Genomic DNA, 14,782 nt, shown 5'->3' on the forward strand with positions numbered 1-14,782 from the left:
ATTAAATTATTTATTTAATTGATTCAGAAAATAATGTCTTGGCGAATTCTAAGAAGCTGGCAACTCTGAGAAACGGATATTCTAAGAGGAGGAGGAGGCTTAGAAGAACCATCGAGCCTTGGCGGAGCAATCTTATGGTAAGTTTTATTATTTCTTATTTGAATAAAAATTATTTTTTGTATTTATTCGCAAAATTTTATCTTGATGATTTAAAAATACAGATACAGGAAACAAATAAAGAAAAAGACGTATAAATAAATTTATAAAATTTATTCTTATAAGATTCTTATAAATTAAAATCTTTACTTAAATTTTATAATTATTTTCAAATAATATTTAAATAAATTCAAAAAGGATTAGATAAAGAATTCTAAATATAATAATTAGTGAAATGATGAATATTTAAAACACTGCTTTAATATATATGTTATATTTATGCATTACAGAATCATCGTAGTCAACGTTATAGATAATTCCGCCAATGCGCATCAATCGGTGAGTGAGAAAATAATTTTTTGAATTCAGACAACGGATCTATGGCAATTATATTACACATACAGCAAGTATATTTTGATGCACGTCAATGCATCATCAAATTAGAACAATAAATTAGTGTACAAAAATATTACATTTCATAGATCCGTTAATATGGATAGACTATAATAAATTTTGACAAATTAATCCTGAAAACATCTCTTATTATTTAAGAAATATACACACTTTGCATTTTTAATTTTACAACACATTCTATACAATTTATATTATAATAAACATGTTCTAATAATTATTAGAAATAATAATCGGCATTTATTTTAATAAAGAATAAATTTTACTCTGATCTTTTTATAGCTTATCCATTTATATTTAATTGGCAAATTGATTTTATCTTTTATCAATACTTATCATTCATATCTTTATTTTATTATTTACATGCGAAAAAGCATTTGTAACATTTCTAATTAACATAATTACCATAATTAATCAACTAAAACTTAGAGTTTGGATAGATAATATAGTTCACACGATTTCTTCGCCTAATATCGTACGTTCTCGCATATCGTTCGTCACATTACGAAATCGTGCAATTTACACATGAACATTCGTCATCGTCCGACCAGTCACGCGCAACATTCCCTGCCGAGCCCTCGTAAAGTCTCTCTGCGTAAATCTTACGTGACAGCAGGCCACTACCGGCGAACCTCGATCATTTCTTCCCGCATAGAAAGTGATCACGACATTAGAAAGTGCATACTGTAGTAGGAGAATGAAAGACATCATGTCGATTGCGACCTACATTTTCCATTCGCGCGCGAACAACGCATCCTACATCTATTCTATGAAGATTCTAAATGATCCATTGATCGATATACCATCTTCACTTAGTTCATGATCTCCTATAATTTGTCAGTAGCGTTATACATATAGATTTTTATAGGTCCTTGAGATGAATTTAATGCTTTATTTATTCAATTGAAAAATCTTTAATCTTTGATAATTGCTTAAATTATGAACATATAATACGTGTTGAAATCGAAGTATCATGGAATCTGTCAGTGGTGTGCCATTAACGAAGCTGGCTATAAAATAACCCGGGTATATATGTGTATATATATATATATATATATATATATGATCGAGTTCGGTGTCGTGGGAATCGATACTAAAAGTTACAAGCGGTGCTTCGTCGGGAATTTTTTCTTCTTTTTCAACGTCAAATCCATTACGAAGAAAATTGTACTCTATTGCGTGCACATGTATTGGAAAAAGTTTCGTATCATCTGGATTTTCACGAGATTGTATGTGTACATCGTGTTACGTAAAAGAAAACAATCCGTAACGTGTAAAATAGAACTTAACAGCTGATTCGCATTGATTGAACGGTAAAATAAGAACGAAAAAAATTATATTTAAAGGCCGGATATGTAACCATTACGTTTTACACGGGTGATATAAGAAGCGTAATTGAAGAAAATGGGTCTATTATTCGAACAGGAATCATTCATACAGGACAATGCAGGAAGTAGATGTTCATTAATTAGCAGATTATCTTTTTTGCCAAATGCAAAACACCACCTTCGGTTTGCGATGAATCATGTTTTTTTTTTTTTTTTTTTTTTTTTTATTTAAACCGTCGCTTTATAAATGCCGCACCTATATCTCTCGTCTACAGACAATTCGAATTATCACGTCGAAATGTACGTTTATCCCGTTAAGCCGTTTACACATCATTCTCTCTCACATACCTATATCTTCTGTCTCACATACCTCTATCTGCATATGTAATCGTTCATCGTGTTCGCCATAGCTTACCAAGTTTATCAATTTCTCATGGACCTCCGTAAAACTTGCATTTAATATTCTTCTTTTACGATCATAAAATAAAAAAGAAGTCTGCTCGCATAAAATGAGAGTTGCATCGACTACTCGCGAGATGTACGGATGATTAAAGCTTAATTACGTAACGGCGATAAATCAGACGCATTTGAGAAGCATAAATAATGCAGGCTTGCAATTCGTATCGACTCAGGCGATACAGATCGCTTCGCGATACGATAATAAAAGTCATAGAGGTAGAGCTCACACCTCCGCACGTGCCGTTGATCCGCGCGCGCGTTTATACCTGGCGTCAACGATAAAACAGAACTTACATCATCAACCATGACATAAGTAATTGGCAATCAGCTGAGATAGATTTACGCGTGTGGGAAGCCACAGTCCGACTGTGATTGACTTTTACGCGTCGTTACTTTATTTTATTCCGTTTGCATTAGTCCGAGGGAACATTTCGAGAAACGTCTTTGCAGAATTTTTAAAAACAATTTTCAATTATGTTATTAATCCTTTGTGATTTTTCATTGTTTTTGACATAGTGCTTGGAAATAGTTTATTGCACTTTTCAAACATTTAATCTGATTGTAATCGACAAACTATATTTTTGGTAAACTTAATTATTTTGAAGGATCTAACATAAGCATTGATCTAACATAAATAAATTTCTATATATTTCTATATATAAGAATTCTTCCTTTGAGGAAGTTAGATCAACTTATTCACTAGAATCGTTAAAAATGCCATTTTAATAATCATTTTAACTTTTTCTATTTTGTATTATTATTACTCTATACACAAAATCTGTGTGTGTGTGTGTGTGTGTGTGTGTGTGTCCATACAGAATATTGAAAATATATGGACATTTAATTAAAAAAACACAATATAACAAATAATTCTGACGATATAAATAAATGCTGAAATAACTGCTCATAAAATAAAAACAAAGATAGAAAATTACCAAATTATCACCTTCGAGTGCTATTATGCGTTTGTTATACGATAAATGAGGGCAAAGAGATTCTCGATCTCTCTAGTCTATAATCAATCAACAGATTTAAAAAATTTGTCGTATAACAAAAACGGACAGATGAAACAGCGGTCTTTGGCGGTTTTAATATTAAAATTCAGAACGAAATATATGAGCTTTATTTATTTATTAAAAATAATTTGAAATGCAAAAGATTAAAAGGATGTTTTTGGCAACAATAAATAAAATAAGCAATTGCAGTGATTACTTACCGACTTTAGAATGAACGTTCCTGAGATATAAAATCACGCACAGCAAACACCAAAACCAGCGGGTCATTGTTCTTGCCTGCAAAAAGAAAATATAAAAATAATAATTATACACACACACATATATATATATATATAATAAAAATTAATTAAAATAATATATAACCATAGTATTATTACTATTTTAATTAAAGTGCACATATAATTGAGCAGATTGTAAATTACTAAATCGCGAAAAAACTCGCACGTAATCTGATGAGATGTATTCGTTAGAGAGTTCATTATATTTATAAGCCATGCTTTTGTTGCCATCTTTGATAATAATCCTTAATTAGTAGCGCATCGTGAAAAGCACACTTTTCGTCATTAACTTATTCACGGCATACGTTACTTCGTCACGAATTATACAATTCGTTTTAGTGCAGAGATGATGACAAATGACTTCTTTAAATACGCGCCGTATAATCTGCTAATTTTAAACGTACATTTAAAAAGAAATTGAAATAAAATGAACTGCTAATTAAAATTAAACTTTTCTTAATTATAGATATACTCTTTTCTATTGTTAATAATTACTTTTTTAAATCTTGGGAATAAGAGAAATAGCATAATAAAGCAAACCCTCGATTCAGATTCACTTAACAATTTCCTAAATACATACTCGTACGTAATAATTGAGATGGACTTTTGAAATTAATATGTCTTACATGCATTTTACATTTTCAATAAGCGACAATACGCTTACTGAAATGTTTGGACGAGCGGTATGCAATATGCTAATCTCCGATATTCTGGGGCATGCTTTCTGTGCGTTTATCGATGCGAAAAGGATACAGTTGGAAATTTAGTGGGATGACACACACAGGATATGAACAGAAGCTTATCGGGAGTGTTCCTCGTTCACATGCGGAGATTCCGGAAGAATTTCGCGAGAGTCAGTTATCAGCAGGATCGATAGCGCGCGGGTGGTTCTGTGAGGTCTTATGCTAATGCGCCGTTCTTGTAATAAGGCCATGTGCCAGCGTGAATAAAATGCCGAACGAAGGAAAACAATGTTATCGATTTTGCATAATCTCGCATGGCGGAGTTGCGCTCTTCTCATCCCGCACTCGAGATGAAACTCTGCCGCTGTTTCTCATCTAAACATGCGTGCTACCGCAGGAATGACTGATCTACATAGTCGTTTGGGCTTAGCGAATCCACGGATCTGAGCTCTGATGTGGACGTTCGCACATTTGTTTACATTTACACATATATGTATTCTAGTCACCATTACTATCTTTGTGATTTTCGGTTAGAAACTCCGACTTTTTGAACAAATATTCAGTTCTCCAGGTAATCTATTCCAAATTTTAATACGTAATGAATCTTTTTATGACGCATTTATTACACGCATCGATTTTTTTCCAGTGTGAAAAAGAAATCTTCAACAGGCAAGTCAAATCTCTTATGATCTTTTTTTGTTTAGAGATTTTTTTTTTTTTTTTTTTTTGGGAATTGCAAAACGGTAATACTTTTGATAAAGTGGGAATTACAGCAGAGATTCATTGATTTCCAGTGGAATATTAGTCGAAAGCTAGCAACTGTTTTAATATCATACACACATGTTTTTGTTTTGTAAGCGATAATGAGACAGTTTGAGGAAAAGAGAAAGCAATGCTAATTTAAAAATATAATAGTACTCTAAAAACTTTTAGAGTAAAAGCTCACTTTTAGAGTAAAAGCTCTAAAGAGTGAAATTTCACTCTTAAAAATTGAAATTTGAGTCTTTTTTAAGACTAGTTCAATTTTCATTCTAGAGTGAAATTCCATTTCAAAGAATTTAGAGAGTAGGAATAAAAATAAAAATAGAATTCACATATGTGTGTGATATAGAATTAAGCAGGTTAGCAAGCTCGGGCTCATTTTTTATTTATATCTTTTAATTAAAAGAAAAATTAAGAATGCATAAAGTATAATGCCTCTTCCTTTTATAAATTTACAATAACTTGCAAAAAAATTCATTTAATTTAAAAATCATTTAATTTATCGTAAAAAGATACATTAAAAGATTTCGTATGATGATCGTATTGTAAAAATAATCGCGGCTGCAATACCTCGGACTTTAGAATTAACTTTTATCTTCTCTTTTATTCAATTATAATGAATAATTCCTTGTGTTTTTATATTTATTTATACGAAATATTGCAATCTACAAGCTTTTTTAATTCTTTTGTGCTGAGGCAATCATTACACGTTTCGCAACAAAATAACATAAAAAAGATATTGCTCTCACGTTTGCACCAAATAACGTATTTATGATCTTGAACGAATGTAACGAACAAAAATCAAAAATCGAAATATGAAAGATAAGTTCTCGTAGGATTCTTCCGTAGAAGAATCTCGCGTGCTCGCGAGTCTCGCTAGATCGTGTAGTCACCTCGCACTCAAATTAGACTAACGCCCGGAGTGTCGTTCGTGCAACTATCTCGCGTGTGCAAAAATCTCCCGTGCAACAGTCATGCATTCGCATATTTTAATCTCACGCTAGACTCTTGTAGTCTGTTATCTCAGTTGGCCCTAGAGTCACAATTCTTGTAGAAAAAAACTAGTAAACTATGGCCTACTCGGCCATAAGTATAAAGTACGCCTACAAATTAATGTAAACGTTTTATATTTAACAAAAAATAAATTAAAAGCAGTTTTAGTGAAGTGAAAAGTAACATTTTCTTTTATAACAATTTTAATATTTTATTAGTTCTCCTTCGACTTTTATTACTGATTTTTCCAGGAAAATGCAATAAATTGAAGGTTTATACCTATGACTTAATACTTACAGCTTTATACTTATGGCTGTATACTTCAAGTACTTATCCGAAGAGAATCGCGATTAAGATTTAATAGATTTTAGAGAAAGGTTGATGTAAATCTCTAAATCGAAGGTGAACAAAGTTCGACATCGTTCGACATAAATTCTAGAACATAGACTAGAACAAGAAAGACTATCTCGTGAAATCCGCGGTCGAAGGAAAGCGTTATCCGACACCATACGTAGATATATGTACGTCGTGGCAAACCGTTCACCGAATTTTTTCGCTCTCGCGGTTACTAAGTTTCCTTTCGAAACTTGTTACGAACGGGACGCAACAACGAAGCAACGTTTTGAGAATACGCGCGCGCGTGCAATATTCTTGTGTGTAAAAGAAGATGCCGTAATTGATGTAACGAGCTCCATTCACCATACCGGGGATAAGTGGGATCACAAGTGCGTTCTATCCGAGTTCGCGGTTTACAGCGGAGGTTTACGATGAAAATTTCCTTCCGATAATTTCGCACTGCGATCTTCGTTTACGGGGGATTCGCTTCTTCTTACGACGCGCGGTCTTTTAACAGAGTTTTCGTCACGGCGATCTGTGAGAAAATAATGGACTGTCTTAAAACGGAAACTCCACTGGCCTAGCATAATTCTCACGAATTACATAATTAACGTCGCGGTGGAAATCGTAACGCATTGATGGACGAGACAAAATAACCGGACGCGTGATTCGCTTTCCTATGATTTATTCCTATGATACATAGCCGTTCAAGCACAACAACGTATCAGTTATGAACTGTGTGATTTTCAAATTTATTACTAACTAAATCCTTGTCTAATTGGTATTAGCTGTCAAAACAATTTACGCGTTATATTATAGGGAGTAAATGTGAAATGATTAATTTGTTAAATACACTACGTTGACTAAATCCATACTTATCGAACAAACCAACCATAATTACCGAGACAGTCCTAATTACAAATAGAGATCATTCAGAAATTATTCATGTAGTGTATTATTTATACAGTAAAATGATAGCAGCGTATTAGATACACAGTTTCGTATGCAGACTCCCGAAAAAGATATAAAGGTCAGGTTGCTTTCGTCCGAGGAACCAGAAGTGGAACATATCGATAGGCTTTATTCTCACGTACAGTAAGGTCTAAAAAAGCAAGCATGATCTCTTCGAAGTAAGTCGAGTCACGCGAAGATCGGAGGAAAGTTTTTGTGGAAACTTAGGCTCGATTGCACTAACGTTACTTTGATTTTAAGCAAGGCTTAAAATTCTTTTTAAAGCTAAAAGAAAAACAGAGAGAGAGAGAGAGAGAGAGAGAGAGAGAGAGAGAGAGAGAATTTTAAGTCTTGTTTAAAGTTAAACGTTTATGTAATCAGGCCTTAGACTCTTACTCATATCTGAACTATACATATATTGTTTACTTTTCTATCTAAGATACTTGTATCAGATTCGATCGTATCAAGATTGAGTTGTTCCTCTATTAGACATGACATTAATTTTGATTATACAGCACCTTAATTATGAATTCTGTTCTATAAAATTTTATCCCGATTTCTTTGATGATAATCAGTTAAAACACGAAGTTTTCATTTAAATATAATAATATGGTTGTAATATTGCGCAATTTATCTAATTTATCTAATCAGATTATCATGTTTTTTTATTAAACATTTACTTTCTTTTTGCATAATTAAAAAATTTTTAATCTTTATATAAATCATGAATTTATATATAGATTAAAGAAAATATTCAATTTTTTTGTACATTGTATATTTTATAATATATATATATATATATATAAAATGATGCATTTTAAATTATATTCAACAGTAACATAACTTCAATTTTTATCGTACACTATCGCTAATTATTATGCATTTAAAGATCATAGCAATTTCAAAATGATTAATTCCATACCTTTGTGACCTTTAGATCTGCTGCTAAGTAGCGTAAAATGCGGCAGTCAAATAAATATACGTAACATTGATCTTAGATAATAATATTCCCGGAAATATATTACCCAAGTCAGTACTATTCAGGAACTACACACTGACGTTTGCCCGTCACGTATTTCCACAACGACTGAATTACTTCACTTTCCGCTATCTGCCTTATTAATCGCGAAAGTTCAGTCGTGTTTTAGTTCTGCACTATCTAAGTCGGAAATAAATCAGCACTCACGGTAGAACACACCGTTGTGAAACACTGGTGGTAGGTTTTGAAGTGTCTTGACATTACATATGTATAAGTACAACAAAAATTCAGATTTTTGGCGTTAATCGATATAATATCATAATTAAAACGGAATTATCTAAATATCATTTTAAAAAGATGTTATCAACAAACTTTATATGCTTTAATCTTTAATAGATATTTAATAGATATTAGTATTATAAACTGATAAATGTAAAGCCCTAGCAATTTCTATTTTTAGATATGCAAAAAAGAGGAAAAAGATAATTGCATTCTGTACACGGTTATTGTTGTTTTTCATTACTGTATACCAAGAGTCAAATTTTATTAATTCTCCTAGAAAAAAGATAATTGGTTAAATTACAAAATAAACAAGCAGGAATCCCGGAAATTTCATATTCAGAAATTAATGTATCGTGACAAAGTGCAGTTATTTCTCTTCTACTTATCTTTCTAAAATTCTTGCAATTTCCCAAATACAATATTTTCATGGAAATCAATGAATTTGATCAAAACCATCCCACATAATTTTTTTAACAGATTCACGAAGCGACTCGATATAATGAGTACAAATCAGCGCTAAATTATTCAATGGCGAAATTATGCGATGTCAAGATAATGCGTCGTTCGTTTTACGAGGCAATCATTATACTACTAGCGTGGTGACTGTAGACAAAGAACGTCGTAAATGACTCCATTGCCATATTTCGACTTTATAGATATTGACCCTGGTGTCTAACGTAGGTTTCTAAGCAGGTGTGCAAAATGCATACATAAGTTTCTTCTACCATAGCGAGGATGCACCTGTTTGACAGATCGAAGAGTCATCCAAACTTCCAAGCTGTTACTCTCCTTCTGTTGCGAATATATAGCAAGCAACCTGAGCAAGGATTGAAATCAAACAAAAAACGAAATTATCAAAAAAATTAAGATTTTTGTTGATTAGAATATACATACAATTCTCTATTCTGGTTTTTCTAAATTATTTCAGATGTAATCAACTTTATGTCACTAAAACAGTTTTATTCATTTGTTTTATAAAGTACATAATTTTATAAAGTACATAATTAAACTCTTTCAATGAAATTGGCGGTTGAACACAATCGAACATCCAATTGCCCATATTTAGCTTTGAGTATTTAAAAAATTTTTATATCTATTTCCATTTGAATCGTGTATGCTTAGAAATTATTTGATCATGATATCCACTTCTTACGAAAACATTAGCTTAGACACTTGTTTATATAATACTGATAAAAATCTCATGTCACGGTCGTCTTTGTAGTCGTTTTTTCCTACAACGATGTACATGACGTAAAAATAATTTTTAACCGGTTTCTCGTGGTGATTCACGGAAACGAAAACGACGTGGAAACGAAAGAAACGAAAATGAAACGCATACGAGCGAAACATTTTTCATTGTTAATCCCCAGTTATAAAGAACGATCGTCGGGAATGCGATGTATAAGCCGGTTCTGTGGGAGAGAGAGAGAGGTGCAGTATTTCTGAATTAAAACGATGTCTCTCCCTCCCTCCGGCGGGGAGAAATAGAGAGGAGCACCTCGCATCGTCCGACGTGGATTATTGCGCACGAATGTCGTACCTCTAAGCGTGCGTGCTCGTCCGAGATGCATCGCTTTGTGCCGCTATTAAAAGTGGCCAAGTTAATAAACTATGCTCGTTGAAGGCGCGCCGCCGCATCGCGCGAGAGGATCCCCTTTATTTCTTATCCTACATTTCCAAGCCCTCCTACGTCCGCAGTGAGATAATAGCCGACTTACGCGTGCCATAATGCAATTAATTAAGAAACATGCCACGACGCTCTTAAGATACTCAGTGATTCATCTTACGTTATTCGGGGATATAATGAGAAAAGAAATAATTATATAATATGTCTCCGTGTAAAAGTTTTTCCCTTTTCTGATTGATAGGATGAATATCGAGAGCTAGAAATATCATTTTTTACCCGATTTTAAGTCGCCGATATTTTCTCATCTTTTAACTATAGATAAGTATATTTCGTGTTTCTTCCGAGACATTTCCTTGATTATCAATTCCTTTATCGATTCCTCGATGCAAGACCGCTCGCGAAGACGAACAGTCGGACGGCGGTTGAAGAGACAGCAGTGAATTTTCCTTTAGTTTTTATTTTATAATGCGGCTGCAAGCTTTGAGAGCTGTCTCGCCGCCAACCGCGGAATCGGCAGCCGCGATCGAGATGCGGATAAGATCGTGCAGCCACCGCCTACAATTTATAAAGTCTCGCTCGCCCGATACCCACTCTTCTCGAGTCCAAGCCTCGGGGTAACACTCGTGTGCTGTACGCGAAAACAGGCTCATGTAAAAAAAAAGAAAAAGGAAGAAGAATAAAAGAGAGGGATAGCTGCGGGTACTTAAGCGAATTTGAAAGCGAAATCTCACGCGCTACCGATCGTTCTCGACCTCGCTCTATTATATATCCGACGCAAATATATATTTCTGCAAATTATAATTGATCAATCGAGCAGCATATATCAAGTAATAAAATGCATATAATATATCAATATCTCTATTAATTTTGAAATTTGTTATAACTTTTTGGATTTCAATGTCAATATTTTTTTAATTTCTTATTTGATTAAAAAGAGATTCCCATACTGATAAATAAAAGAAAATTAAAATAAACAAATAATAGAAAAAATTTTGAATACATATATCATGGATGTATTTTGCTATAGAGATATTGAAAGAAAAAATTTAGCGTAAAAATATTATAACGCTCACGCAATTTACAGAAGTACATACAACGTGAAGTACGCGTATAACTTTTAAAATTGTTATTTGCTTCTTTAAGGGCTCACATTGAGTTCAGGAGGTTGGCTTTTTTGATACCTGAATAATTTTAGTAAATAGTCTGTAAATGTAATCAAACAGACTTATTCGTATATCCAGCCTATTAGAATATGATGACTTGAAAATAAAAAGATACGCATTTATATTTCAAAAAATCGATAAATATTCGTGGAAAAAGAGAAATGTTAAAATGAAAACAAAAAGATGAAAAATTAATGAGAACATACAATGCATTTTTGAAAGACTAATCTTAATTTTTATTTAATACATATGCATATTTTAATTTCCCTTTTGTAAAATTCTCTATCACCTCAGCTATTTTTCATACGAAAGTTTTCAATAACTTCTCACAAATTATTTTTGTTGCAATTTTTCAAGTAAATACAAAATAATAGTATTAACATAATAACAATATTATAAATCCACAGTTAATAATATAACTTAATAATATCATGTATAACATTGTTAAACACAACATTATAGCAAAGTTACAATAGTAGTTGGATGCATTGCAGAAAAGATGCAGGTATAACATTAGAATAAATAATAAATATTAATGAGTGTGCATTTCAACCGTTTTCGAAAAACTGTAATTTATCCATCACACATTCTTTTATTAAGCCCCTCCCTTCTATAATAGCTCCTTCGTTCCAACATTTTTAATATCTTATTCTTTTCGTAAATTTTTCGTTAATTTTTCGTGTGTCATTTAACACTTCTGTTGCAGCTTCCTCATGGCACATGCAATAAACGGTGTATTTCTTCGAAATTTCCGGGTTTTACACTTTGTATAAATACGGTGTAGCGTGATCATTGCAATTCGTGTCCAATTCTCGCCACGTTTATCGGTCTGTCGAGCTTGTTTCGTAAGACCAGCGTCTAGCAAGCCGATAAATCGAATTAACCACGATTAACGCGCGAGGGATGTGGGCAATAGCGCCCCAGAAAGTGGATTGCCTCACGTCGCGTCTATCAGCCGCGTGATTTGCACACTTGGTGTGACACAGACTACTGTGGTTCACAGAGTATTGTGGTTATGAAGGTTTTGTCGACGTTAAACGCGCGTTAAATGTGGTATGAGAAGCCGGCCGTATTCATGATTGGTATCTATCTCGTATCTTTTGCGTCGGTCGTACTAAATCGCCACTTTGCAAGTCGCGTAATCCATATACTGCTTTTTGCACGTGCTGCGAAGGAAGGACTACAAGAAAAACAATGATTTGCGAGGAATTAATGAGATTTTGTTTGTGTGAAATTAGTAATTGAATCTAAGGAATTCAAGCACAGAATTGATTGTCGAATCTTTTGGAGTTATAATACGATAACTAATTTTTTTATAATTAGTTTTGTGACTTTGAATATATTTATTGTCGTCATCAATTTATACTGAAATCATTTTTACTGAAAATCCGGATTCGATACGTCAAAATCTGAATTTAATTGTGTGTCTGTAATGATGATTTTCTCTTCGAGATGAAAAGAAAGAACAATTTATTATGATTAGAATTGTGATTTCTTTATTACATTTTCTTCATCTATAATATCCTTTCAAGATTTTTTCCCTTGTCCCTATATTATTCATTTTCTTCGCAGTCTATTTCAAAAGGTGTAATTTAAATTCTAATGTAGTTATCTTCCATGCTATTTCAATTTTTTAACTTAGTTTGTTTTCTTGTTATCATTATTTTATTTTACCCACTCCTTCTGCCAAATGATTAGTTTATAGATTATTTATTTTACTAATAACTTTTGATTTAATAATAATAAAAGTTGAATTACTGACAACTTTATATGCTATGTAACTCTACCCCACACATATTATATATACACATATATGCACACAATAATTAATAGAAAATGGTTTTGGACATATCAGTAATTTAATTATATGTTTGATTGTGAGCATTTTTCTTTATTCATGTATTTCCATGTTATTATATTCTAAAGGCTGGAAATTTGAATAATATTGTTATCCTTTCTTGTTCTTGAATATTATTTCAAAATTTTTTGGGTATTTTTTGTATAACTTATCTTTCAATGTAATATACATATTTTGAATATATTATAATGTGAGAAAAGTAATCTTGATATCAAATAAGAAATAATAAGATATATTATCAATACATGGATTTATAGATACATGTGTATTTGTGCAGCGATAATTAATTGGTTACGTCTAACTCTATTAAATAGATATTACGATACTCAGAGCTGTCTCCGCGTATTTCATTTCACTTATTTCTTGCGAATTTGATCACTTTGAAAAATTAAGCCATGCGAAAAAATCCGACGTTCCTTTCACTCGCAATGTCGATCCCACGGGATCATAATAGAAATGTGTATACGCTGAAACAGGAGGTCGGATAGATTAATTTATTTTAGCGATTAATTTATTTTAAATCTGAATTAAATCTCTGAAATATCATTAACTCCGTCAAAACTGATCAGTTCCGATACGGAATTCGAAGAATTAAAAATAATTAATTAAATTATTTTCTAATCAAATCATGACAAATGATTTTATAATTTAATATTGGACAAGATAGATCAATCATTATACTAAGGACCTATAAAATGTTTTACGCGTGATAGATAATTAATACAATGAACAACGGGGATAATAGGGAAGCGTTACAAGCGGAGATGAAACAGGTGCAGATATCGATCAATGATCTACGATTATTGTAAAGCTTTTCTATAATTATAGCATGGCTTCGTGGATCGTAATTAAATCAGCGCCAGTGATTTATGGGATTCCCACCGGCGAAGAGAGCAAAAGATGCGGATCACTCTCAATTAGTGTCTGTCGACATCATTTATCAATGAAACGAGGAGAAAGCAATTTTGCGTTCTGTCGGTACTCATCATCCATCCGGAAGATCGGAAGGGTGTTATTAATAATATTTCTAGGGGGGAAAGTTCATCTGCATTTCGTCAGACAAAAAAATTTTATAATAGTAGCGTTAAAGATAGATGTAGATGATTAATATCGGCCGTGATAGATTCGTCCTGATTATGATACAGACACATGTATAATGTGCTGATTATACTTGAGGAAATTGTAGTTTTTATATGCTTATTAAGTTGAAGTGATTCACTTTTACGCAAAATAACTTTAAGCGTAATAAATGACTTTCTCTTTCCATCACATTATTCTGAAATACTCTATTAATATAGCAATTAATTTACATTGAAAAGAAAATTACTAAATTTTAATACATCTTTTTTTTTTAATAGTATCAAATTAACATTTATTTACAGTAAATAAATATTTATTTAAAAAAAAACAATTAAATGAAATTAATGGTTTTTGTATCAAATAAATATATGTTTACATTTAGTATATATTATATATTTATTTAAAACTATTCAAATAAAT

At 32.2% G+C, this 14,782-nt stretch overlaps 1 protein-coding gene across 1 annotated transcript in view; it reads right to left on the reverse strand.

Annotated features, from left to right (window-relative positions):
• The window catches only part of LOC108688130 (protocadherin-15), a 133,643-nt gene that overhangs the window by 42,263 nt on the left and 76,598 nt on the right, over nt 1-14,782 (reverse strand). Inside the window, exon 2 of the mRNA XM_018194259.1 lies at nt 3,571-3,646. Coding sequence (XP_018049748.1) covers nt 3,571-3,646 — 76 coding nt within the window. The remainder of the gene's footprint in view (nt 1-3,570; nt 3,647-14,782) is intronic.

The sequence above is a fragment of the Atta colombica genome, unplaced genomic scaffold (assembly GCF_001594045.1).
Source record: "Atta colombica isolate Treedump-2 unplaced genomic scaffold, Acol1.0 scaffold225, whole genome shotgun sequence".
In the NCBI taxonomy this organism is placed as follows: domain Eukaryota; kingdom Metazoa; phylum Arthropoda; class Insecta; order Hymenoptera; family Formicidae; genus Atta; species Atta colombica.